General features: G+C 47.4%; 1 protein-coding gene across 6 annotated transcripts in view; it reads right to left on the reverse strand.

Annotated features, from left to right (window-relative positions):
• The window catches only part of EYA2 (EYA transcriptional coactivator and phosphatase 2), a 273,242-nt gene that overhangs the window by 49,898 nt on the left and 196,054 nt on the right, over positions 1-27,290 (reverse strand). For all 6 annotated transcript variants that reach the window (XM_044262903.1, XM_044262904.1, XM_044262907.1 and 3 more), the window contains one exon: positions 579-668. In XM_044262903.1, coding sequence (XP_044118838.1) covers positions 579-668 — 90 coding nt within the window. The remainder of the gene's footprint in view (positions 1-578; positions 669-27,290) is intronic.

Consider the following 27,290-nt stretch of genomic DNA (forward strand, 5'->3'; position numbering starts at 1 on the left):
TCAGCCACAGGCTGGATATAAACAAAGGAGTTCAATTCATTTCTGATGCTATCCCCTTCCCCTTTCCTATCTCTTTTGCCACTTGCTTCGGGCACAGAAGCAGACACTAAATAAGCACCAGTCCCTCCGCTTGCTCTCTCTCTCTGTAAAACGTGTTTTCAGGGGAATGTAAATTGTTTTTAAAAGCTTCCATCCTGGCCCACTGCTAATTATTACTGACCCAGGAGGATCTGTACTAATTTGCCTCAATAAACTTATTAAATAGTAAGTTTCAGGAGGAAGCGACCGCATGGCCTTAATCGGATTAGCGAAACCTCCAGTGGTCATCGCCGCCAGAGTGGCGAGAAGCCCGCCGGCCGCGTGGGGCAGCTGTGGCGATCAGCTGGCCAAGTGTGTTTTCAATAAACTGTCGCTGGCCACAGCGTTGTGCCTTCTTGGGGGTTGTCAACAAAAGTTTCTAGCCTCCAAAGGAAAAAGGAAAAGCAGAAAAGAGAGAAGGCCACATCTCTTCCCCTGCACCCGCTGCAGGTCGTTAAGCATGGGGACTAGGACACGGGGCGGGGCTGGGGGTGCCAAACCTCCAGGTCGTTGAAGAACAGATGCGTATCTGCAAGGTTGAAGATCATTTCTTCCATCATCAGGCCGATGCGCACCGACGTCGTGGTGTCCTGGTGGAAAGAAAGGACAGAGTCACCAGCCGGCGGCGCCTCTCTCTCCCATCCCCCCTGCTGACAGGCAGTCAGGGTCATTCCTGATGGGCTTCCATGTGGTCTCAGCTGTGTCTCCATGTGGGGTCAGGGTGACGATGCTTGACGGCTTCCGAGATTTCCCTTCTAGGCGCCCCTAGTTTATACTAGCCCTCTCCCCCAAATGTCCCCGCAACTGCGACTGTGCTCAGCGTTGCCAGATCCAGGAATGGCAGCAAGAAAGGAGCCCCCCCCCCAAGCCTTTCCCCTTCCAGGGAGGCCTAGAAGACTGCAGGGAAGCAGCGCAGACTGTCTAAAACCCACCGCGAGAGCCGACATGTATGTTGGTTGTCTCTTTACTATGGTCTCTGTGGATGTCGTCATACTCCTCCCGATACGTGCACTATCATGGTGACCTCACAGGAGGATTAATTATAAAAACAAGCGCACAAACAAAACCCCATGATGGCCCATCCTTACCCCGGAAATCTAGGCCACCATTAAAAAAGCAAAGTCATTTGGGAGTTCCTGATGTGAAACTATCACCAAGATATGAAGTAACAGGGACGCCTGGGTGGCTCAGTGGGTTAAGCCGCTGCCTTCAGCTCAGGTCATGATCTCAGGGTCCTGGGATCGAGTCCCGCATTGGGCTCTCTGCTCAGCAGGGAGCCTGCTTCCTCCTCTCTCTCTCTGCCTGCCTCTCTGCCTACTTGTGATCTCTGTCTGTCAAATAAATAAATAAAATCTTTAAAAAAAAATTAAAAAAAAAAAGATATGAAGTAACAACTGTGCAGTAAAAGGTCCCTTCTCTCTCCCTCTCCCCTATACACAGTCCCCTATAGACTGCGGGACTCTTCACCCATATTTGGGGTCTCTTCCTGGAGAGCTTCTCCCTGTAGGAGGGTGACCCACACCAGGGGCACACGACACCCATGGGTCCAATCTGTTTTGCTGCTTGTTGGCATATGGCTCATAAGCTAGGAATGAATTTCCACATTAAAAAAATTTTTTTTTTGAGAGAGAGAGTGCATGTGTGTGCAAGTGTGGGGAGGGGAAGAGGGAGAAAGAACCTTTGACAGGCTCCACACCCAGCATGGAGCCCGATACAGGGCTTGACCCCATGACCCTGAGGTCATGATCTGAGCCGAAATCAAGAGTTGGACACTCAACCAACCGAGCTACCCAGGCGCCCCTGACTTTTTCCATTCTTCAACAGTGTGTTGTCTATGGCAAGTTTGGCGCTTTAAAGGCAGAGGAGAGCAGGAGCCGCAGAGACCAGGTGTCCTGCAAAGGCTAAAATACTTACTATCTGGCCCTTTTCAGGAAAAGTCTGGTGACCCCTGAAATATATACTCCCTGTTTGACTCAGATGCAACTGTGTGACTTGCATGGGTAATGATATGTGAGCAGAAGTTGTGTTTCATTTCTGGTCCGAAGCTTTAAAAGCAAGTGCATGGTACTGGGAATTTAACCCAAAGATTCAGATGTGGTGAAAAGAAGGGCCATCTGTACCCCAATGTTCATAGCAACAATGGCCACAATTGCCAAACTGTGGAAAGAGCCAAGATGCCCTTCAACAGATGAATGGATAAAGAAGATATGGTCCATAGATACAATGGAATATTGTGCCTCCATCAGAAAGGATGAATTCCCAACTTTTGTATCAACATGGACAGGACCGGAGAAGATTATGCTGAGTGAAATAAGTCAGGCAGAGAGAGTCAATGATCATATGGCTTCACTTACTTGTGGAGCATAGGAGTAACACGGAGGACATTAGGAGAAGGAAAGGAAAAGTGAACTGGGGGAAATCAGAGAGGGGAGAAGAACCATGAGACACTGTGGACTCTGAGAAACAAACTGAGCATTCTGGAGGGGAGGATGATGGGGGGTTGGTGAGCCTGGTGGTGGGTATTAAGGAGGGCATGTATTGGATGGAGCACTGGGCATGGTGCATAAACAATGAATCTTGGAACACTGAAAAAATAAAACAAACAAAAAAGCCCCAATAAAAGCCAATGCACGGTTGGTCATGCTCTCTCCTCCCACTTCACAAGACTAAATGTTCCAGAGACAAGATAATGTGGGTCAGAGCTGCAACAAACCAGGACGGGCATATACCATAAAAGAGAAGTGGATGACATCTTGGAGATGCTTGTTACTGCAGCATAACCTCACCTATCCTAACTGATACATGTGAAAAATACTCGGCACAATGGCTCTCAGTTCTGGCTGCACACTGCAATGACTGGGAGCATGTAAAAACCCTGATGCTCAGGCCCTCTCCTGGGCCAATAAAATCAGAATTTCTGAGGATGGAGTCCAGGCATCAGACATTTGGAAATCTCTCCACCCTCCTAATATCAATGTGTGGCCAAGGTAAGAACCACTGGTCTAAAAGGATATACAACACTTGGTAATATTCCAGGTTAATATCTATTAAGTGCTTTCTCTGTGCCACTGTACAAATAAACTCATTTAAGCCCCACAAAGACTTATGAGTTGAGCGTTATTATTTTCCCATTTTATAGATGAGAAAATTGAGGCCCAAAACGATTAGGTAACTTGATCAAGGCCCCGCAGCTAGTGGGTGCTGGGATGTGAACCCAGGTCATGGAGCCCCAGAGCAGCCCTGCTTGTGCAGAGGCCTTGGAAAGGCTGTGGTGGCAGGAGGCATGAAGGGGACCTTGTACACGTCTTTTCCTGCTTGAATTTTTCACCAGGAGGCTGTCTCACTTCTAATACAAAAATAAATAATTAACGACATAAACCCTTCTTGACCCTGAAAAAAAAAAGGGGGAAAAATGCAGCTGGTGATCTCAGCTCACACACACAACTGTGAAGAATCAAGCCCAGGAACACAGAAATTCGGTGAAACACCTCATTAGGGCCCCAGAAGCCAAAGTTTAGCACTCTGGGTCCTGGCTGGTAGGCGGCAGAGTACTCAGCGAGAAATGAAGAAAAACCAAGGAAAGCAAATGTTTTGGGTCAAGCAGGGAATTGGTGTGTGACCCGGGAAATGGTTTTGGGGGGGTGTTTCCACACATGACTCACCCCTGTACCATTTCACCCCTGCGCGATTGTATGTTCTGAAGCCGCGCACCCAACCACGGGTGAGCAGGCTTCTGTGCCCTGGATGAGAGGGAGAAGCTGCCGTCTACACTCATCCGCTGAAAGAATTTATATAGAAAAATGTCTGCTCCTAGGCCAGCGCATCAACCAGGAAAAGCAATTATTGCGTATGGGATGGACTGTCTGTGAAAAGTATTTTGTGTAGCTAGAAGAAGGCAAATGTTCAATATTGATACAGCTGAAATGACATCTTATTGATAGCAGCAGGATGTGGGGAGGAAGTCTGCATGTGTGTGCTGGGGGCCAGGGTGAGGAAAGAGAGCTAAATTCTCATCCTCTACTTTGGGAAGTCAGGGAGCATGCCTAAAATGGAACTGAAAAATCAAGAAGTAATAACATAAGCAGGTTACTTAGAAATTTGGAGATAAGTACCAAAAGAATCGGTAAGGGTTGAAAGTTGTTGTCTGTGGGCAGAAAGAAAGGGTAAGTGTGGGGTCCACTGGGGACTGCTGTTTCCTCTAACACTTTCCTTTGTAGACCTATATGAGTTTTAAACTCTATGCATGGATTTCCTAGATTAAAAAAGCGAAATTAAAAGTAAAAGGGAACATACTGAGTAATTCCCTAGAGAAAAACCCATGCAGAGGAACAGGGGACATGTAAAAAGTCATTCATTACAGAATTATTTGTAAATACCAAAGATTGAACAATTTAGCTGTCTGGCCAAAGGTTACTAGAAAAATAAAATGTAGTATATTCGTTCGGTGGAAAACTAAATTTAATTGAAAGAAATGAACCACATCTCCACATATTAATAGGGACATGTCAAAAAATAATACCAAGTGAAATTAACAGTTTTCTGAAAGTTATGTACTGCATGTTACTGTCATTTACTAGAAACTCACACAATGCTACTACCTATCTTCCATAGGTATTTATATTTATATTTTCTGTTGCCCTCACTGTGGATTTATAAATTTCTAGAAGGTTTATATTTATATTTATAAATATATATTTATAGTTACAATTTTCTAGAAGGTTATACCCAGGGTCAGAACAGTAACTACTTCTGGAAGGCACAGTGGAGAGGACAGGAATTCGAGGTAAAGATGAACGTGAACTTTAGCACGAGCTAGAATATTCTAAATTGTTTTGAAAGAGAAGGGATTCACATACTTATCATATAATCAAAATTAAAACAAAGTTTTGAGTCACTTGTCTCAGTTGGTGGAATGTGAGACTCTTGATCTCAGGGTTGTATATCTGAGCTCCTGTTGAGTGCAGAGATTACTTAAAAATAAAATCTTTTAAAAAATTTCAAACAAAATTTTAAAAACACCCAGATGTTTCTGAGGGGAACCTTTAGAATGTCCATCTACTCCTTGAGAATTCTCATTGTTTCAGGTTTTCCTAAAATCTGCCTTCATGCTGGCTGGGGATTGTTCTGAATTCTGTAGGTGGGACCTCTTTTTTTTTTTTTTTTAAAGATTTTATTTATTTATTTGACAGAGAGAGATCACAAGTAGACGGAGAGGCAGGCAGAGAAAGAGAGAGAGGGAAGCAGGCTCCCCGCTCGGCAGGGAGCCCGATGTGGGACTCGATCCCAGGACCCTGAGATCATGACCTGAGCTGAAGGCAGCGGCTTAACCCACTGAGCCACCCAGGCGCCCGGTGGGACCTCTTTTTAAGGAATTTGATATAAACTAGCTGTAAGAGGCAGAAAAGTCTGGAAGAGCCGAACTGTCCCAGGAATTAAGTAATACAAAGTGTGACCCTGAGCTAGACCACTTTATCCAAGTAGAAAATGTTTTTCCAGGATTGCAAAGACTGAGAAACTAAGGGGGAAAAAAAGGGGGGCGGTGGGGACTCAGCAGTAATTAACACGAAACACATCCACAGTGAGGGCAACAGAAAGCCCCTGGTTTTGTCTCTTGCTACCTGCCCAATCTGTTCCTAATTTACTCCACAAACACACCGCCTTGGTCTGTTGGCTAAAGTCACTCTGTGCAAGCTGGAGGGGGATTCTCTTTCTGATCTAGCACGTCACCCTGTCAAATAAACCCTAACATAGGGAAACCTTCACCCCACGTTCTTCAGCTACAAAACAGGCCAGTGACCCATTCAAACTCACTCTGACCCCTCTCATACCCGAGGTCACGGTGAGGTTTATGCAGCAGACACTCCACCAGCACTGGTCATTGTCAAAATCCCCTAGGCCACGTCCTCGAACCCTTACGCCAAGAACCTGTGTCTGTAAACCCAAAACACCCGAACACCCCAAATCAGGTGGTACTGTACGAAAACCACCTCTTAATCATGACATACTCTTTGGATTAAAAAATCATCAGCTTGTTTAGGTTCATTTCCTAAATAAGCAACAGCACACCCAGATTGTTTGTAACAAATGATCAATTTAAACCAGAAGGGAGAACTGAAAAAAGGGATATTTCCCCCCCAAATAGGCTTCTATTTGTACCTTGTCCATCAAAGGACCGTGCTGGGGGCAGGTGGTATTGGGTGGACGGAACGTCACCTTTGTTTGACTTGACAGTTTGGGGTGGTTCTCTCCCAGAGAGGGGACAAATCAAAGGCACTTCAGATTTTTTTCTACGTGTTCTACGGGACGCTGAGAGTTACGTGGCGAGCTGTGCTGTGCCAGCGTTCATTCAGGAGACAGATGTGGAGGCTCCAAAGCCTTGACACCTTGCCTCAGGTTGGGAGCGGTGGACCTGGACGCAGCTCTGGGATCTAATTATTAACGCCTTCCTGGTGAAGTTCTCTAACAAGAGGAGGATGGCAGGAACTTTCTCCACCTGGGCTGCTCTAAGATCTGCCCTGTGGATTGGTAACTCAGTTGTCTTGTGATGCACAGTTGTGTCTCCTAGATGGATGGGATACAGTAAGAGCGTGAAAACGAAAATCTTTCCTAAAAGGAAATTAATCTGATGTCAAACAAACTCGAATGAAGAAAACAGCCTACGATTCTTGGAGGTTTCTATCTCTGAACACAAATGTTATTCGGGTTAATTAAGACAACAGTGGCTATTTAATGCCAAGTCTCCATCGTGCCCAAATGTACAAGATCCCCATTTCAAGCCATATTCTTGGAGGTCTACTTCCCTCTATCTATTAGAAGGCAACATTTTCATTTCAAAAGGAGTCCAAGTTTTTACCAGTCATTTAAATGAGTAATTCTACCTGTCCACCCTAGAAATCTCTTCTCTGAGCTAACCCTGTTTTCTGTTTTTAAGCATGTAGTGCTTTGGTTGTAGATGGTTTTAATGCATGTTTCATTCAAAGAAGTGAGATCTGCACACTATTTATTCAACATCACAACAACCCTTTGAACAAAAGGAGGATTCGTCCTAATCTGATCCTGAAACTTCAGGTGACTGAAGGCCTCAAGGTTATTTCGGGGCTGGTTAAGTGATAATGTTAACAGCTACTTTTGGAATGCTCGGGAGTAGAGACTAAGAGAGTGGGCTCTCAGCCAGACTGCTTATGTCCAAGGCCAATTCCACCTCTTACCAGTTAGATGACCTTGTACCAGTTACTTAACTTCAGCACGCCTCAGTCTGTCTTCTGTAAAACGAGGTTTTACTTACCACACAGGGTTGTTGTAAGAATCAAATGGCTTTTTCAAAGTGCTGGTTATAATCGTTACTGAAAGTTTACTTTAATGGCCAGCATTACCAAAGGAAAAAAAAGAATGGAAGAAATATAAGAGAATCTGTGGCCCACGGTCTGTTTTTGTAAATAAAGTTTTATTGCAACACAGTTGATGCCCATTTGTCCACTTAATGTTTATGGTTGCTTTTGTGCTGATAGTTTTTTGGCAGAGCTGATAGTTGCTACGGAGCCTAGCCTAAGTCTAAAATATTTATTATCTGTCTATCTATCTATCTACCTGAGATAGAGGGCAAGACGATGAGTGGGGATGGGGTGAGGAAGAGGGGCAGAGGGAGAGAGAGAGGCAGGCTCTCCACTGAGTGGGGAGCACAATGTAGGGCTCAATCCCAGGACCCCAGGATCACTACCTGACCCAAAGGCAGATGCTCAACCTACTGAGCCATCTAAGTGCCCCTTATTACCCCTTTATAGGAAAAGTTTGCCAATCCCCAGAATAGAAGACAAATACCCAAGTATGCCATTCCCAGTAATGGTGAACTTCTATTTTAGTTGGAGTGTGTGTTTGTGTGTGTTTGAGACAGAGGGAGGGAGGGGGAGGGGCAGAGATGGGTCATGGTATAAAATGCATCTCTTCCTGAGGCAGTTTTGGGACTAGAACTCAGGTCTGATCTGACACCATAGTCCACAATCCTCTGGTTATGCCATGATGCCTGTCAGGGCGTCTTTGCTCTGAGGACGTGTCTACCTTCCATGATTCAGCTGTGTGACTGGAAAGAAGCGTGACGTCGCCCCTGGGATATCCTGATGGACCAGGTCCAGCATCCAGCAGTCTCCACAGGAGCTGAGCCATTTGGCTGGTTTCCCGAGGGGTCCCTGCTGTGAAGCTTTGGAGGTCGTCTGTCAGGAAAGTGTTAACTAGGCAGGCCCATGTTGCTAGAACCCTTTGCATTCCTAAGCCGGTCCTCTTCAAGACTGATCCTTGGCCGGCTCCTGACGGATGAGCTCTGAGTCCTTGGGCTGTGCAGTACAGGTTGATCAGAGGGTGTCTGCTAACAATGGAATTAGGGAGAGAGCCCGATTTTGTTTTGGGGGGCTGGAGTCTGGGTCGCTGAGGTGCTGTGTGCCTATAGCTCAGAGCCCAGTAAGATCCTGGACACCAGGGCTCAGATGAGCGCCAGTGGTTGGCCACACCAGGCATGTGTTGTCAGATCAGTGCTGGGGGAAGTCACTGGAACGTCTGTGCTCCACTGGGAGAGGATTCTGGAAGGTGGTCTCTACTTTCTCCTGGATCTTGTTCCATGTGCCTTTTCCCTTTGCTGATTTTAACCTGTGTCCTTTCACTGTAATAAACTCTAACTGTGAACATAATAGCTCTTCTGAGTCCTGTGGGTCCTCCTCGCAGCTCATCGGGTCTGGGGGTGGTCTTGAGGGAAACATCGACTAGTGAGGAAAAGGGGCAGTGGCAAGATATTGTGCAGACCTAATCTCTCTGGGAATGAAATTTCAAGTCTATAAATAAGCAGTTATTAATTTTTTAAAAAGATTTTTATTTATTTATTTGAGAGAGAGACAGTAAGAGAGAGCATGAGCGAGGAGAAGGTCAGAGGGAGAAGCAGACTCCCCATGGAGCCGGGAGCCCGATGTGGGACTCGATACCAGGACTCCGGGATCATGATCTGAGCCGAAGGCAGTCGTCCAACCAACTGAGCCACCCAGGAGTCCCAAGCAGTTATTAATTTTTAGCAAAAAATAATACCCATTATTGGCCTCCCAGGATGATTTCGTAACCCAGGCCTGGGCTGAGCCATTGTGACGGATGGTCGGTCAGGTGGCCAATGGAAGCCCCTGAGAATTGGCACCAGGATGTTAGCTGTAATTGCTGGGAAAGTGGCAGCTTCTCAACCCCGGTGCAAGCTGGGACAACTTCTGCCGGAAGTTGCCGGCAGCCATCTTTGTCACCACACTGGCAGAGCCTCCCTGACAGGGCATATAGGTTCAGACAAAATTATGTGGGGGCTGGATCCCACTGTTCCTGAAGTCCCCTTTGGGACATATTGGTCATAGGAGTAGATACATTTTCCCTTTTGGCTTAAACTAATGTGTGTTGAGCTTTTGTCACTTATAATCTAAAATTCTTGACTCTGCTTGGCTGTCTCCCCATGTCTGGGCAAAACTGGGTGTTTCCAACATTGCCAGTGTCCAGTGGTCAAGCTCAAATGTTTCTCCACATCTTAACAACAATCAAGTTCTGCCACGTGGCACTTTAGAAAGACTGAATGTCTTGTCTTCTGATGGCACCTCTTAACAACCCCTTCCCAAGGTGATATAAACCAAGATCCAGTAATTATCTGGTCTGAGAGCATCAATCTGTCTTTCACACAGCACTAATAAGGCAACTGGCTTCCTGCAAATAATGACCCCAAACTGTCTCCATTTTCAAATGTGTGTGTGCAAGTGGCCACAGACAAGCAGCTCCATGGAGCAAAAATCGCCGAGAGCATGAACCATGCAATTCGTGGGAACTGAGTTCAAATCCCACCCCCCCAAAACCCAAGGACATGACCTTGGATGAGATGTTCATACTTCCTGGGCCTCAGTTTCCTCATCTGAAGACAATTAACGAGTCCCTCCCAGGAATTCTGGAGGATAATGCATGTGTGATGACCTACCCCTGGTGCTTGGGTACCATTAGCAAAAAGCAGAAAGGGCCAGAATCTTCCATCAGAAAACTTTTCCTTCTTGGAAATTCCCACGCACTCGTTTAACCTAATATCTTCCAACCCATGGCCATACTCGTTACACCTTTGTAAGTTCTGTCCCACCGCAGGGCACCTGGGCTAACTTAACATTTTCCTTTAATTCAGCTACCCTCCCTGCTTTTTTCTAGCTTAAATGCATATAGTTGAGAAACGAGTTTATCATGTCATAAATGGCAAATCAGTTCCAGTCACTGTAACTGGGAGGTAAGCACGAAGATAAGCAGCGGTGTTAGCTGCCTGGGCTGTCTTTTTCAGCTGCAGGAGGCCACTTGCCCGCCCAGTGCCTCCGCTTCAACGCCTTCCTTCTGTCCTGCTATCTCCTGCTCTGTGCTCCGATCTCCTGCCTCCCTCTGCAAGGACCCTCGTGATCACACTGGGGCCACTTAATCACATCTACCATAGAAGGTAACAGTTACAGGTCCTGAGGACTGGACGTGGAGATCTTTCAGGGGCCACTGGTCTGCCTTCCACATCAGGCAAAGATGAAATTACAAAATGCTGCTCTTCTGGGCACATCCTCTCCCGTACCAGGATTTAAGGCAGTGGTTCTCGGCAGAGGTGGCCCAGCTCCTGGAGAAGGACTGGTGGTTTTCATGGTCATAGTAATTGGCTGGGGTGGGGTGATTAGTAGTCCTTGGGAGTGTGTGATACGAAATATATATTTGGTTTTTGTCCCCTTTCCTGGCACAGAGCTCCTAAAACCCTGGAATTTCCCAAGTGATGAGAGCACTGAAGGTGAACTGGGTGTCTTGTTCAGATCAAGACCCTTTGGACCACAGCGAGTTTATGTTAATGAAATGCCTTTTGCAAAGTCCCTGAAAGGGATGCTTGGGTGGCTCCTGGTTTTGGCTCAGGTCATTACCCCAGGGTCTTGAGATCAAGCCCCGCATTGGGCTCCCTGCCTGCTTCTCCCTTCCCTGCTACCCTGGCTTGTAATCTCTTTTTCTGTCAAATAAATAAATAAAATCTTAAAAAGATGGGGGCTGGTTGCCAGGGAAACCAACAAGGGATTAGAGGGTTGAACTTTCCGCTCCACTCCCTGACCTCTGGGGGGAGAGGAGAGGGGCTGGAGGTTGAGTTCAGTCCCAATGGCCACTGATTTAACCAGTCATGCTGATGTGATAGAAACTCCATAAACACCCAGTTCCACTCCTTCAGAATGGCTCTGGATTTTCCTCTCTTAAATGCAAATCTTTTTAATGAGAAGCAGGTACACGTACCACATTCCTTCACTGTGTCTCCTATTGTGGTCAGGCCTGGGTGTTTACATATTGAAATAGATATTAAAATGTTTTTTCTTTTATATCTTTTCATTATGTTACATTCATGACACTCTATGCTTTTTTTTTTTTTAAATGTTTTGAGTGGGTGGGCTGTATTATTTAGGTTTTCATTTCAGCATAGTAAATGGGGGCATTTTAAGTTATTTATTTTAAAAGGGGCTTTAAAAATTTTTTTTAAAAATGAAAAAGGGGCTTTGGATGGGGTGATTGAGTTGAAATCTGCTTTAGGAAAATCTGGCAGTGAAGTAGTGACTCAAATCCAGAGGCCAAGTGCAACCACACTGTCAACTGTCCCCTACCAAGCTAGGGAAGCAGTTCGGAAAGACTCTCTCTCTCTGCTGCTTCTCTGCTAGGCCCCATTTACTCCTGTTCTACATTTCACCTTGCATCTGAGTCAACCAAAGAAGTGATGTCCCCGTCTCAAGGGGGAAGCAAGAGAGTGAATCATTCTCAGAGTTTTGTCCGAGGCCTCCAAACACCTGAAAACATCTAAGAAACAGATCCCAAGCTCGAAGACATTAGTTTTGAACAAACCGCAGTTGCCATTGGGATCAACACCCCTGCCTTGGGTGGTTTAGGGAATAACACCTATTGTTCACCCGGATGGGACCCTACCCTGGATTCCTGAAGGAGCATCTACCCCGGACCCTTGTCCAGTGTAATCCCCCAACCCCAAGCAGCAGGCAGACCCACCTCTCCTTTTCGGAGTCTCCCAGACACCCTGTCTGCTCTACTCTTTCTCTCACACTATTCAGTCAACGGGGCTCTCTTCTTCCTGGCTGTATTAGATTCCTGTGCCGCACGAAGCCAAGAACTCTCTGGCTGCTCCTGTAGGATGCCCCCTGAGTCCTGGGCCCAGCCCCTAAGTCACTGCAATGTGTTTCAGGGCAGGTCACTCTCTGGCGCTGGGAGGGAGGGAGCAGAGCCCATGTGGCTGTAGTTTCCAAATGTCCCTGTTGGCCGCAGGACTTCAATTTTCACTTTGTCCTTAAACCTCAATTTCCTCGCTTTCTTCAAAAGCGAGGGATTAAGAAACGCTTCCTCCAAATAATAATACTCATTATTAGAGCTCTCCTGGTTATTGAGTGCTTGCTTAGTGCTAAGCCCCATGCTTAGTGCTTTACTTTATTTCCCAGGGGCTTTTATTTATTTTTTTTTAAGATTTTATTTATTTATTTGACAGAGAGAGATCGCAAGTAGGCAGAGAGGCAGGCAGAGAGAGAGGGGGAAGCAGGCTCCCCGCTAAGCAGAAAGCCTGATGTGGGGCTCGATATCAGGACCCTGAGATCATGACCTGAGCCGAAGGCAGAGGCTTTAACCCACTGAGCCCCCCAGGTGCCCCTCCCAGGGGCTTTTAGTCTCTCACCAAAAGAGGGAGATGTGTGGGAGGGAGAGAATAACTGTGTCTGTGTGCTGCGCTACATATAGAGATAGTTTGCTTCCCTTCTCACCCAGATCTGGGGTCTATGAGGCGGCCAGAGTACTCTTTTTAAGACAAAAATCAGAACTGTTTTTCCTCATTTAAAATCCACTAACTTCCCCTGGCCCTCTGAGTGAAGCTAACATCTCTTAGTGGCCACCATCGACTTCTCTCCAACCCAGCTCTCTGCTCTCTCAACTTGCCAAACCCGCTCTGGCCTCAGGGCCTTTGCACTTGCTGTTCCCTGTGCCTGGAATTTCCTTCCCCCAGGTGCTTTCATGGCTGGTTCCTTCATGACATCTGGTTCCCACTTTCAGTATCAGACAGGCCTTCTCTGATCATTCCATCTAACCCTGATGCCAACCACGTTCACTCTACTTCCCTCCCTCACCCTGGTACAGGTTTTCATAGCATTCAGCATGATCTGAAACGCTCTTTCTTATTTATGATTTTTGGTGTTTCTCCCTCAACCAGAGGGCAAGCTCTGGGAGAGCTACTGCCATGGCCTCTGAGGCTGGAACACAGCCCAGTAAACAGCAGTTGCTCCAGGTAAGTATTTTTTAAATGGATGTCTCAGCATTTGTGAATTTCACTGACATGAATACATTTCCCCCTTGAATCTTCTTTTTTCTGTTTTACATTAAAATCAAGATGCAAAGTCATGAAGTGACTTGTCCAGGGTCATGCTACTTTTAAGGGGGCAGAGCTGGGCTGCAAACTCGTGACTATCTAAGAAACCAAAATCTTACCCAGTTTCCTCGTGGACTACGTTTTCACAGGAACTAACAGCACAAAGTATTTTATTTGGGAGAGGAGGCTTAAGGCAGATTATAACGAGGTTTTTCTTTTTGCAAATGCCTGATTTAAAACTGTCGATCTCTACTTTTAATGAAATAAATGGTTCATTTAATTAAATTGTTCTTGCAAAGTTGGGAGAAATGGCAGGCAGCTGCCCCGCCTCTTTCCTCAGGTCTCAGGCTGGCTCACCTTTCTAATAACTGCTGGGCTTCTGAGAGGATAAAAGGGGGGCCCAGGGGTGGGAAAGGATCTCCCCTTATTGCCTCTGAGCATTTGTGCCTTTCATTTCCTGGACTTGATATGGAAAAGAGAAGTCCCCCCCCCACCCCGTAAATCCCTCATTTCTCAGCTGCCCTCCTCCCTGCCCCCCAGGCCAGGCTGCGGGAACCAGACACCTTGGCTGAGGCTGGAAATCAGATCGCTTTAGCCACCCCTGAAGGTCTCCGAATCCTTCTTTTGCCCAGCCTTTCCCCCTCTTATTGGCAGCCCATAACTTTTTTAGGATGTCCTTGTGGAAGTCAAAAAGGAGATATGCGGTGGAAAGACCCATTTCGGTCACTGACTTTAAGGTCTCTTTCAATTTTTTTTTTTCTTTTAGAGATTTTATTTATTTATTTGAGAGAGAGAGAGAAAGCATGAGAAGAGAGAGGTCAGAGGGAGAAGCAGACTCCCTGTCAAGCAGGGAGCCCGATGTGGGACTCGATCCCAGGACTCCAGGACCACGACCCAAGCCGAAGGCTGTCGCTTAACCAACTGAGCCATCCAGGCGCCCCCTTGGGTCTCTTTAGATCCACTAATGGTTATCAAATGCAGTGTTTCTGAAAGTATTTTTCAGAAGCTGGCCATCCAACAATTGCACAAAAAACAACCCTGTGCACACTGCCTTGTTCTCACAGTGATCCACGGTCGGTGAGTCCCAGTGACGTCTCTTTCCTTCTAACCAGGGCATCTCTGCTGGAACGCCATGGTTGGTCCTTGGACATGAGGACTGGAAAGTCCTGTCTTTGCTCCGAGCAGCTGAGAGTCTGACATCCTAAGTGTTAAACCCAGTTCCAGTCTCTGAGCAGAACCAGTCCCAGAGGCAAGCCGTTCTGGACTGTCTGCTTATCTTTTCTGCTCCAGACACAGCTCGGATGCTCCCAGGGTGGGGGAGTCCTGGTGGCTTGAAAGAGGCACCTGGGGATTTCTGAACACTTAGCACGAAGCTTCTTGGATGGTGAAATGAGTTAACCCTGCTTCATGCTCCTCATGAGGCATTTTCTTAAAGAAACTTGTGTCACAAATCAAGGTTGGTGTCTGGGGACTTGGGAAGGGGTCTTCAGATACTCATGCAAGGTTCTTCACTAGCTAATGTTTGGTTAAGAACTCTTAGCCCCTTACGTGTGTTTTGGAAAAGCTTCCGTGGCATGGTCAACAGTCAAGATCACCATGATAACTAATTAATGAGGTAACCAATGAAAAACAATGTAAATGAAGCCACCTATTAGGGGTGGGTAATTTGCCAAACCTGCGTGGCTCAGTTGGTTAAGTGTCTGCCTTTGGCTCAGGTCATGATCCCAGGGTCTGGGGATCAAGCCCCGCATTGGGCTCCCTGCTTCTCCAATTCCTGCTTCTCCAATTCCCTCTGCTTGCCACTACCCCTGCTTGTGTTCTCTCTGTCAAATAAACAAATAAAATCTTAAAAGAAAAAGAATTATTTTTGCATGTTTACAAAATGTCTCTAGAATAAAAAAATTGAGGATTCCATAGATCAGGGTTTTTTTCATCCTTGGCACTGTTGACATTTAATCTAGATCATTCTTTGTCATGGCAGGCATCCTGGCCATTGCAGGGTACCTGGGAGCACCCCTGGCCTCCTCTCCCCACCAGGTGCCTGTGGTGTGCTGCGCCCCCCCCCCCGCCAGTTGTGACAACCAAAAATGCCTCCAGACTTTGTCACGGGGTTCTGGGAGACAACATTACCCTTGGCAGAGAACCACTGCTCTAAATCATTAAAAAATAATGATGGGGGGGGCACCTGGGTGGCTCAGTGGGTTAAAGCCTCTGCCTTTGGCTCAGGTCATGATCCCAGGGTCCTGGGATCAAGCCTGCATTGGGCTCTCTGCTCAGCAGGGAGCCTGCTTCCTCCTCTCTCTCTGCCTGCCTCTCTGCCTACTTGTGATCTCTGTCTGTCAAATAAATAAATAAAATCTTTTAAAAAAATGACAGGTCTCATCCTTAGTGTCAATGAACATTGTGTTTGTAGAGTGAGCACCCTTATTAATGAAGTTTGCTTCCTGAGTGATGAACTAAAATTAAAAAAAAAAACAAAACCAAAACTCACACCTAAATCTCCCACCCAGCTGAGTGAAAGGTGCCACTTTTGTATCCCCAGGGGCAGTGTGACCTAGTGGCTCAGAACCACCGCTGCAGCCTGACACCTGCCGGCACACCTGGGCTCTGCCCTACCCCTGCAGAACGTGTGTGACTGTGGGCACGTCGTGGGCCCGTTTCCTGTCCGTGGGAGGTGGGGGTAACTCCAGCACCTGCCCCGAGTGACGGTAAGTCAGTGAGCAGACACACGGAGAGCACCTGAGAGGGGTGCCAGGCTGGGGACACACACGGCCTGCGGGCTCGTCACTCTTATTCACAGACTCGCTCCTCTGGGGCCTCCCTGGCCACACCCAGCATCACCCCCGCTGTCACCCGAAGGGAAGGCCAGGGGAGACACCGGGTGGGAGGCTGGCCTGGCGTTTTGCAGTTCCCTGCCCTTCCTCCTCTTAGCATCTCCGACTGCCACTCGCCGGGCTTGTGTCTGGCGGGGACCCTGCCCGGGCTTGCATACCTGCCCACTCTGGAGACGGTTCTCGAAAATATAGGCAGCCTGCCACCTGCGCTGGCCCTGCTTTTCTTCTCTGTGGATCACCCTGACACCCCAGGTTTCAGGACAACGTGCTCCTGCACCTATTCTGGAAACTCTCCCCTTCTTTTAAGGAAAAAAAAAAAAAAGCCACACAAACACACAAAACCAATCAAAGCCATCACACCATGCAAGCCAACTGGGCCTTTAAAAAAATCACTGCCAAGTAGCTGTTTACAAGCTGAACAAATAATTACGCTGCCACAAGGAAGAAAAGTATTAATTAAAGCTATTCATTAAAGCAGCCTCACTCTTCTGTGGGGTTTATCTCGTGGAAGTGTCAGCCAGAGGTTAGGGACGGATTAGCACACAATGGAGGGCTTTGCCAGTTAAATCTCCTCCTTGTGGTTTGCTTTTAATAATAAAGTTGTCATTAAAAGAAAGAATTTAATGATTTTAATTGGGTTTAATTACTCGGAAACTCCTGGAAAACAGATCAGCTTGTTTAAAAGACGAAGACAAGAAAATGATGGTTGTAAAGAAAAAATAGTTTGATTCACATGTTTAAACAGTGAAGTTAAAAAAAAAAAACACACCCAACAACTTGGCTTCTTTGGCAGTTTCACAGGAGAACACAGAAAGAGAAAAAACTTCTTAGCTCAGCAAATGGGTCTATTTGTCCTAACGAGACCGTTACCAAAAAAACTGTAGGATAAATCCCTTCACCACTGAGTCACAAAAGAGCCAAGCCGACTGCAAATGATAAAATCATGTTCAAATCGAAAAGAACAAACAAAGATGTCTAAGCTGGCTCCTCTTTGGGAGTTTTAACCGACAACTCAGACTCTTCAATTTGTTTATAGCCTTCAAAAAATGTTCTTTCAGCTGGAGGTATCTGGCAGCTTTTAAAGCACTTTCCGAAGGTGTAAATTCAAAGGCAAGAAAAACCCCCCAAAAACACAAAACCAGAAGTAAGTAGATCCGGATGTGAGGCAGGGGGCTCCACTGTCCGATTTGCCCACATTGAGGGATTTCCTGGGACTTTGGACTTCGAGTGCTAACACCGGGAAAGTTCTAGACAGATCCCAGGAGATGGTTACCTATGTTAAGGGAGTCACTGTCCAGGACCAAGGGCCACTTGATGGCACAGGAGACCAGTGCATTTTTGAAAGTTCACATAAGTGCTTAGAACAGGGCCTGCCGCCCATCAAGTACCCACTGCTTCCGCCCAGCACGGACGTGCCCTGAACGCCGGGAGTCTTCGGCTTCTCCTTATTTGCCTGGATCACACTACTCAGGCTTATCATGCCCTGAGAGGACATACTTACACAATCAGCAATGTGCTTCTGAGGACTTGGTTCTTCAAAAGACATTTATTTATTCACTTATTGTTAGTTATTATATTTATTATTCATTTACCCTACAAAGACCGTTTGCTACATAGCAGGCTCAGTTCCAAGCACTTCCCATGTATTAACTCACTGAATCCTCCCCCAGGGATGCTGAGCTGTTACTGATACTACACCCATGCTGCAGAGGTGGAAACTGAGGCCCAGAGAGGCAAAATGACTTGACTGAGGTCATATGGCTAGGGAACAGAATAGGCTTTGAACTTGAGCGGTCTGGCTTAAGAGCCCAGGTTCTAGACCAGAGGCGAAATTTTCTAGACCAGGTGAACTTTTCTATAAAGGGCCAGTGTTTTCGGCTCTGTGGCCCAGATGATCTCCACCACTACTCAACGCTGCTGTTGCAGCACAAAAGCAGCCACAGGCAATATGTAAATGGTTGAGCGTGCCTGTGTTCTAATAAAACTTTATTGAAAAAGAAACAGGTGGCAGGCCAGCTTTGGCCCGTGAGATGGATAGAGTTCGCCAACTCTTGTGGTCAAGCCCTACGCTATACTGTCTCTTCGCTCTCTGACAGTGAATGTCCCTTGCTGCAGAGAGCCCACATTCTAGTGGAGGGGGAGGACCACGATAAATAAAAAACATTTCATTTCAGCTAGGGACAGGTGTTCTGAAGAAAATGAAACATGAAGATGAACATGAAACATGAAGATGAAGAAAATGAAACATGAAGAGAGAAACGGAGAGAGCAAGAAGATGGACTGTGTGTGGGTGTGTTTGGGGGAAGGCTACTAGAGTTGGGGTGGGCAGGCAAGCTCTCTCCGAGGCTCTAACACAGGGACAAAGACCCCAGTGAAACAAAGGAGCTGGCCGCAGGATGCTTATGTAGCAGGAACAGGAAGTGCAAAGGCCATGAGGCAGGAACAAGCTCTGTATGTCAGAGAACAGAAAGAAGGCTGTGGAGTGAGTTCATTAAGTGGGAGCGGGAGGAGAGAGCCAGGTGGAATAATCAGGTGAGGCTCTCTGATTTATATCCAGAATTGATCACCTGGGCTGCCTTCACAGCACTATGCCATCCTATCCAGCCAAAAAGCCAGGGAGGTAGGTATTGTTATTATACCCATTTCACGATGAAGGTCTGGGGCTCAGTGAATCCCCACCGTCCTAACAGATGGAACTCAGCTCCAGGATGGTCTGCTCCAATCCCATCCTTTCCTCCCCTGTCACTCAGCCCTAGAGCATGTGGGCTGCTTGGACTGTCATCTCTCAGCCCAAAGGTCTCTCTGTGTTAAGGATCAGGAAAGTGAGGGGGTTTGGCACAAGCCAATACTGGCCTGGGTTCAGTCTGCAGAGAAGCGAAACAACTTACAAACACTGATGGTGTGTCATGGTATGGCGAACAGCGTCAAGGGTCCTATAACCCCCCTACCAGGGAACCTAAAGAATGGGAGGAGCATAGGCGAGAACAAACAATCATTTCGAGTAGCAAAATCAATTTCCTCTTAAATGGTGTCAGAGCGCTCAGCATATTGTCGGTTGGACTCCCAGCATCTAAAAAGGGTTCTGAGAAGGAGTTAGCGGTCACTGCATGTGGCTCATAGACATCCATCAGGACACAGGACTCCTCTTTCTTCACATTTCACCTTAGCTGACAAGGTGCAGCATTGTTGAGAGCAACAGAAATTCATTCACCCATCCTTTCATTTACTCTACAAATACTTACTGAGTGTCTTTTATGTGTCAGGTACTGTTCCAGGCATTGGGATACATCAGCAAACAAAACAGTCATATAAATGAGTAAAGCAAGATTTGCAGTATGTCTGATGGCAGGGATGGTATGTATGGCCGCACAGGTTGTGCACTGCATAACTCCAGGGGGACCGTTCACATAGACCATCATGAAAGTGGTGCCTCCTGGAGTTGAGCAATGCACATTCTGCACTTCTGCCAGGTGATGGAAAACACTACAGAAAAAAAAATATGGCAAAGAATCGGTGTCATGTATGTGGGCTGTGTAGGAGGTGTGGCAATTTCATAGAATGGTTAAGGAAGTATTTGCTGAGATGGTGGCATTTCAAAAGATTTTTCAGGGGGAGAGGGAGGAAGCCATGTGGGAAAAGGAGCATCTCAGATAGAGGGAACCGAGTGTTCAAAGGTCCTGAGGTGGGCGTGTGTCTGGCAGGTCAGGAGGCCAGTGTGGCTGGGTCAGAGTGGGGGAGGAGAGGAGTACAAGAAGAGGGCATAGAGGTAACGGACCAGACCCCTTAAGGCCACATGTAAGGGCATGGACCCTGGTAACTGGCCAGATTACATTTCATCTTCAAACGTTTAATGGACACCTATTACATGCCGGGTAAGACCATGCAGGCTTTTGGCTTCCATGTGGCTTATAACATGCATGTGGAAGGGAGTGTATGCTGTTGCATAGCATCCAGCCCACCTCCTAATAACAGCATTGTTTTAAGTGTTTTTCAGGGAGTCTGATTTTCTGCACATCTATCTGTGTAGTTATGAGGAAGCTGGCCCTAACACCAGGGTGACTGGTTCCAGCCAGGTCAAGAAGAGCCTTGTCTGGGACTTAGCCAGAACTACTGGGAAAGAGGTAGTCTCTATTTACTGGGGTTACTGAGCTGGCAGGATGTTGGTCTTGTGCTACTAGGGGGCCATTTTTGCCACTGCAAATGAAAGAAAACTGAGTTCTGCTGACATTGCTTGAGCCCCTTGATTCAGCCGCACCTGAAGCCAATAAAGCCCTGAACGTTTTGGTTATAAAAGCCAATGAATTCACTTTTCTGCTTGTCAGCTTAAGTTGAGTTTCTGTTACTTATAACTGAATGGAAGTTGATTTGACAGCAATTATGGGCACATCATACATGCTGTGCTAGAAAGAGGGGATCTGAAGACACAGTCACTATCCCTGTACTTGAGAAGCTACAGTCTAGTTGGGGAGACAGGCAAGTAAAGAGGCAATAAAACATCTAGTGATAAATGCTGTAAGAGGGCAAGTGCCCGGTGCTAAGGGTGCACACAGGAAGGATGCCTAACTCTGGACAGTCAAGGAAAGCTTCCTGGAGGTGGAGACATCCGGGATAAGACCTAAAGGCTAAGTGAGAATTAGCTGGGCAAATGGGTGGCAAGTGAGAACAGCAATCCTGCTGGAGGGAACAGCATAAATAAAGGTCCAGAGTTTCTTGGTGCAACTGCAAAGCTGCAGCCTAAAATATAAACTTGAGAATCTCAGAGCTGGAGATGAAAGGATCTAGAAGGGTCTGGAAGCTGGCCCGCAGAATTTGGGCTTCATTCTGTACATGAGGCACCAAAGACAGCCAGATTGACAGGGACTAAGCAGCTCACACAAATGAACAGAATGGGCTGGGTGTAAGGGCCTTGCTGTCTGTCCTTCTCTAACTCCTGTTGCAAGAAATATTTAACTTTCCTCTTGACTCTTCCTAGAAAGACAACAGTGCAAGGGAGAGTAATGATGACTGATACCTAGCCCTTGGCAATAGGGGGTATTGGGGACTGTGGCAATCTGGAGCCCACCGGCCCCACTGAGTGGGGCAGCTCCAGCCAAGTGATGCCATTGGGGACTGTGGGTGCCTCATGGCCAGACCTCCTGATTTTTTAAAAAGAGAACCCAGAAATCTGAATTTTTATGTGAAATCTCCCAATTTTATTTTTTAAAAAGATTTATTTATTTACTTGAGAGAGAGAGTGTGCAGGTGCACACATGAGCAGGGGGAGGGGCAGAGGGAGAGAGAGAGAATCTCAAGCAGATTCCTTGCTGAGCGTGGGGTTTGATCTCACAACCTGAGCCAAAACCAATATTTGGAGGCTCGATCAACAGAGTCACCCAGGGGCCCCGTGAAATCTCCCAATTTTAAATACTGGCAACTAATTTAAAAAATGCAACAAAAAGTATGGTTGAGAGTCACTTGTGGCCTGTGGACCCCTTACCTTCCCCAGCATGATGTCTAGAATAGGGAAGAACTGGGTTGGAGTGAAGGTCTGAACGCTGGTCCGAGAAGTGGGCGCCTTGTGATTGGCTGTTGTGTGCTCTGGTGGCCTTGGCACTTAGAAAGGCCTTTGGAGCTCTTGGGTCTGACTGCTTCTCTGACACTTACTAGCTTGGCGTTCTGGGGCAGTGTCCTTCTGGGTAGAATGGGGATCACCCCCTCTGCCTTTGTGGCTTTGTCTTGAGGACCAAGGGGATGACTCATGACCCAGTATCAGGTACACGGGGGGAGGGATTTTATCCCTATACTTGAAGGCTCTTGGTATGGTTATATGCTACAAACTGAAAGTCACCATAAAAGTCAATTTTTTTTTTAAGCTTTTACACACATAAATTTGACAACGAACGAAATGAACCAATTCCTCGAAAACCACAAACTCCCAAAACTCGCCCAGGGTGAACTAGCAGCAAGCATTAAAGGGATCGAAGTCACGGTTAAAAACCTCCTGAAGAACAGAATCTCAGGTCTACATGGTTTCACTGGAGAATTCTACCAAACAGTTCAAGAAAAATTAGCACCAATTCTCCATAGTCTCTTCCAGAAAACGGAAGATGATGCCTCCCAACTCATTTTATAAGGTCAGTGTTACTTTGACCCCGAAACCCGATGAAGAAATTATTAAAAAACAAACAAACAAAAAACAAAACCAACTCCTCAAATGGTCTTTTGAGGTCTGGGGGGGCAGGAATATTATTCCGATTTTACAGATGAGCAAACCCCTCTCTCGTTCCTACATATTTTCATCAGCTCAAAAGAAAACCCCATACCCACAAGGCTGTTGCTCCCTGTCCGTCCATTCCCCCCAGGCCCTGGTAACCCCCTGTCTGTGTTCTGTCAGTTTGGATTTACAGATTCTGGATGTTTTGTAGAAATGGAACCACAGGACGCACGATGTTTGCATTGAGCTTCCTACACGTAGCGCAACGTTTTTAGGGTCTGTCCGTGTCGTAGCACAGATCAGCACACCATGCATTTTTATGGCTGAAAAACATTCTATTGTACGAACAAACATCCCAAGATGTGTTTATCCATCCATCCGTTGATGGACATTTCCAGAGAAATTCTACAACTGCACATTTCTACTTTGAACTAGGTCCCGTGGGGGGACTTGGGTCAGAGCATTCCGCCTCGGCCATCAGAAGGACCTATAAGTTTACTCATTCACAGAGGAAGTGGGGGAACAGGCGGGGTGGGGGGAGCCTCCTAATTCCCTGTCAAAGTCAACCTCCAACACAACCGCGCTGACACCTTCCTGCCATTCACCGAGCGACACCCTCATCCCCAGAAGCTCACAGCAATTCCAGCGATCTTAGAACAGCTCAAGAGCCCTATTGTTGGAAAATAAGTACCATAAAAAGTGCAGGTGGGGCAAGGGGGAAGGCTGCTTCTCAACCTGCTAGTTAAGCATAAGGGAAAATTGTTCCCATTATTTAGGTTCGCAGGGTGCCTGGGATTTTTTTTTCATGCCTTATCATTGTGAGCACCAACCCCTATATTTACAGAAGACAAAGAGCTTCTCACTGGAGCGAACCAACAATCTGTTGCAGGTTTTGCATAGATTTAAATCCCCCTTATTATTACTACTTTTTTTTTTTTTCAGATCCCCTTCAGCATTCACGGAAAGGTAGAACTAAAGAAGGGAACAACAAAACAAAACAAAGAGTTGGCGAAAGAAGTCTTGGGAAGCGGTCGGCATCTGCTAAATTTGTGGGCGGAAAATCAGGGGTCTTAACCAGCTTGAAAAGCCGCAACCTAAGTTGATTCTACAAGGAAATGGTCCCCTCTCCAAGCAGCAGAGAGCACAGGGCTTCAAAGAAAGTCCCTGCTAATGAGCACTTTTCTGACAACCCCAAACCATCTCTAAAATATATTTTATGTTGGAAATAATCCTTTAATGCCCTAAAATACATAAGCAGAGGCACTTGGCATGGAGACCCACTTGCTCAGGGAAGCGCTATGACAGGGGATTAACTCTATAAAGGGTACTACCCCCTGCCCACAGCCCCTCCAACTGTCATTCACCTCTAGGACATCCTTCAAAGTGTTTCCAACCTCTTCCTCACCCACCCCCCGCCAGAATGACAACCACAGACGCTTGCTTGCTTCTGGCCCTAATGGATGGAGTGGAGCTGCCCGCAAAGTCGCCATCCCCGGTCCCACAAAGAAAATAATCACTGCTCTCTCGAAGGCCAATCTAAGCCCTCATTTCTTTATTAGCCACAAAGACTAAATACCTTTCACTTAACTGAAAAGAGAGCTGGAGGGGGAAAAACAAAGATTTAAATACAAGGTTTAACCCCCAGTGGGGGAAAGAAATCTCCGACTTCCTCAGAAAATCCTTTCCAAATTGTATTCATCTTGACTTAATCCACATCTACCGAGTGAATTAGGCAGTATTTATTTTGAAAATCTATTTTATAGAGTTCCAAGGACTCTGTTTTCCTTGGGCAGGGCTGACTGCCTTTCAGAGCTGGAGGCCACTGCGAGGGCCCCGCCAGGACTTTAAACTTCCAAGGTGCTAGCCTCACATGGCTAACACAGAGTCAATAAACACAGCTGAGCCTGGAGAAATTGGAAGGTTTTCTCATTAAAGAAATAAAATAAACAGATGTCCTTAAGCACTTTGGCTTGTGTTTGTCAAAGGATGGAAAGCGCTGGATGTCTGAGCGGCAGAAGCGAATTAGAACTGCATCTCAAGGTAGACGGGGTAAAAAGCAAGAGAAAAGGAAAGAATCCGTGGGCCTCTGAATTAACTAATAGTCCTCCAGGGAGGGCACTTTTGATTTGAACCGTAGCAACTTCTACAAATAGTTTTTAACTGCTGGGTCATAAAACCGGGGTTTTTTATTTCTTCTCAGTCTGTAAAGCGGTAACGGACAGGCTCAGCCGTGTATCGCCGACTGGATCTGATTGAATCCTGATGGCACCGCACTGGGTATTGGATTCCGGAATCCGAGCCGGAATCACGTAATGACACCCTCTGAGGAGTGGGGGAGGGCTGTGGCTGGTCGGAAGGGGCAGAGGAGCTGTGGTCGGGGGGAGGCGATGGGCCTAGAGCCCAGATCTGGCCAGCCTCGCCTCGCTCTACCCAGTCTCTTCCAGACGCACAAAGACGCTGGTGGGCGGGCCGGATCTTTGAGAAAAGTTGTCACTAAGTGAGTTCATGGCTTATGTCTTGCGGCACAGACTAACGTGTGAAGGAATTACCTGTGAGTCAAGTTTAAATGTCCATTCTGGTTCAGCACATCTGGAACCCGAGACTCTGCATTTCTAACAGCTTCTTGCTGATGGCGGGGCCCCGGGCCACACTTCACGTTGCTGGGAGGGCTTAGGGGACCACAGGGTTCTGCTGATGAGGACTTCCCATTCCTGAAATCGGGAGGAAGTCTGAACACTCGGACCTCCTTGGAATCTTTGTCTCCTCGGAAGCAGCCCCTGATCCCGGGATGCTGGTGTGAGCAGTTTAGCTGGGAAGAGACCCTAGAAGCATGGGTGGCACAGTAGAGAAGTGGGGGCCAAGGAACGAAGTCAACACCCGCATGGGTCAGTGAGTGGGTCACGGCTGTGTGTAACTGGGGACGTCTGGGAGACTGTGAAGAACCCCCCAGAGTGTCACAGGTCCTGACAGAGGGAAGCCATCGTGTCCACAGGAATGGGGAGGGCTACGGGGACAGGGCGGGGCATGCACAGTGTCACTGGAACGAAAAGTCCGTCCTCGCCACCTCATGATGATGACGGCGATGTGACTCTATCGCCAGGTAATCCCAGCAAGAGAGGAACCACAGCAGTAGGCGCTGTGACAAGCTCCGTGGGGGCTCTGAGCCGTCGGGAGGGGGTTTAGACCTCGTCAGGAAGGACGGAGAGCCCTGGGTGCGGACACTGGGTGGGGAGCCCTGCTTCCCTTCCAGCTGCTGGAGGCGGCGGAGCTGGGGCAGGTGGCAGGGGTTTACATACTCTGAGTGAACAGACCCCCCCCCCCCCGCCATGACAGCGTGGCTAGACAGATGCTCCTGAGGAAGGAGCCGGCCTGCGCTTCTGAAGGATGCTAAAGGCACAGTTTAGAATGAACTGACAAAGCTTCAAGGCCCCTGGAGGGAACCAGGGGCCAGTAATCTCTGCCCCTACACATCCTACACACTCCGGGAATAACCTTGCATTGGTGGGTCACAGAGGTAAGTGTCTCCTGGGATAAAGGAGGGGAAGAGCTCCACAGTCCACTGCCCAGGGGGCTGAGGGGCACCTGAGGGCATATATCCTGTCAGGGGTCCCCGCTCTTTAAAAGCTCAGGCTTGCTGTTGCCAGACCTCCCCAGTTTTCAAGAGAAGTGAGACATCCAGATTTTTATGTAAAGTATCCAGATTTAAAAATACTGCCAAGGCGCACAGGTGGCTGTTGATTAAGCATTGGACTCTCAGTTTTGGCTCAGATCATGATCTCAGGGTCATGGGATTGGCCCTGTGTTGGGCTCTGTGCTGGGCATGGAGCCCGCTTAGGATTCTTTCTCACCCTCTCCCTCTGTCCCCTCCCCACACAAGTATGCTCTCTCTCTCTCTCAAAAAAAAAAAAAAAAAAAAAGAGGAGATATAGGGTGCCTGGTTAAGCATCTGCCTTTGGCTCAGGTCATAATCCTAGGGTCCTGGGATCAAGCCCTGCATTGGGCTCCCTGCTCAGCGGGGAGCCTACTTCTCCCTCTCCCCTTGCTCCTCCCCCTGCTCATGGTCTCTCTCTCTCTCCATCAAATAAGAAAATAAATAAAATCTTTTTTTTAAAAAGAGATATAAGAAAATACCAGCAATGACTTGAGAGCTTCAAGAAATGCCAGGGGGCCAGACTAAACCTGTCTTTAGGCCACATTTGGCCCTGCGTTACCAGTTTGAAACCTTGAATCTTTTCAGATTCAGCAAGGCATGGCCCCCTAAAGGCGCCACGTGGACAGAAATTCTGGATAGGACTCTGCTCAGGCAGGCATGAAGGGTCACCTGGCTCCAGCCCAGGTCCCCCACCTGCAAAATATCCCTGGCCGCTAGCCTGCCTAGATGGGCCCCTTGCACAATACTCCATGGCCTTCACTGAGCCCCTGCTGTGGGCCAAGCTCTGGGTGAGGCCAGGCCAAGCTGGCACCCAGCGTCTTGGCCCCAGAGAGATGCTGACAAGCCCCTGACTTGTCATGTGTGCGGACATCTGTTCCCTCGAGGGCAGGCGCCCTGGACTCTCACTTCTGCAGTGCTTGCAATCGCTCGCACTTAAAACTCCCTGCCCGCAAGCTATTTATTTATTTGTTTATTCAACAAATATTTGACAAGCAGATGTACCGGGCACTGCTGGGTGCCAGGGGATGAAGCTATGAACACATCAGATCCAGTCTGTCCGTCCTTGGAGTTCACGGTCATGTAGAAGAGTTCACCCCAGCGGCTTTTCCTTTTTACCCTGAGAATACGCAC

This window comes from Neovison vison, chromosome 8 (genome assembly GCF_020171115.1).
Source record: "Neovison vison isolate M4711 chromosome 8, ASM_NN_V1, whole genome shotgun sequence".
Taxonomy (NCBI): Eukaryota; Metazoa; Chordata; class Mammalia; order Carnivora; family Mustelidae; genus Neogale; species Neogale vison.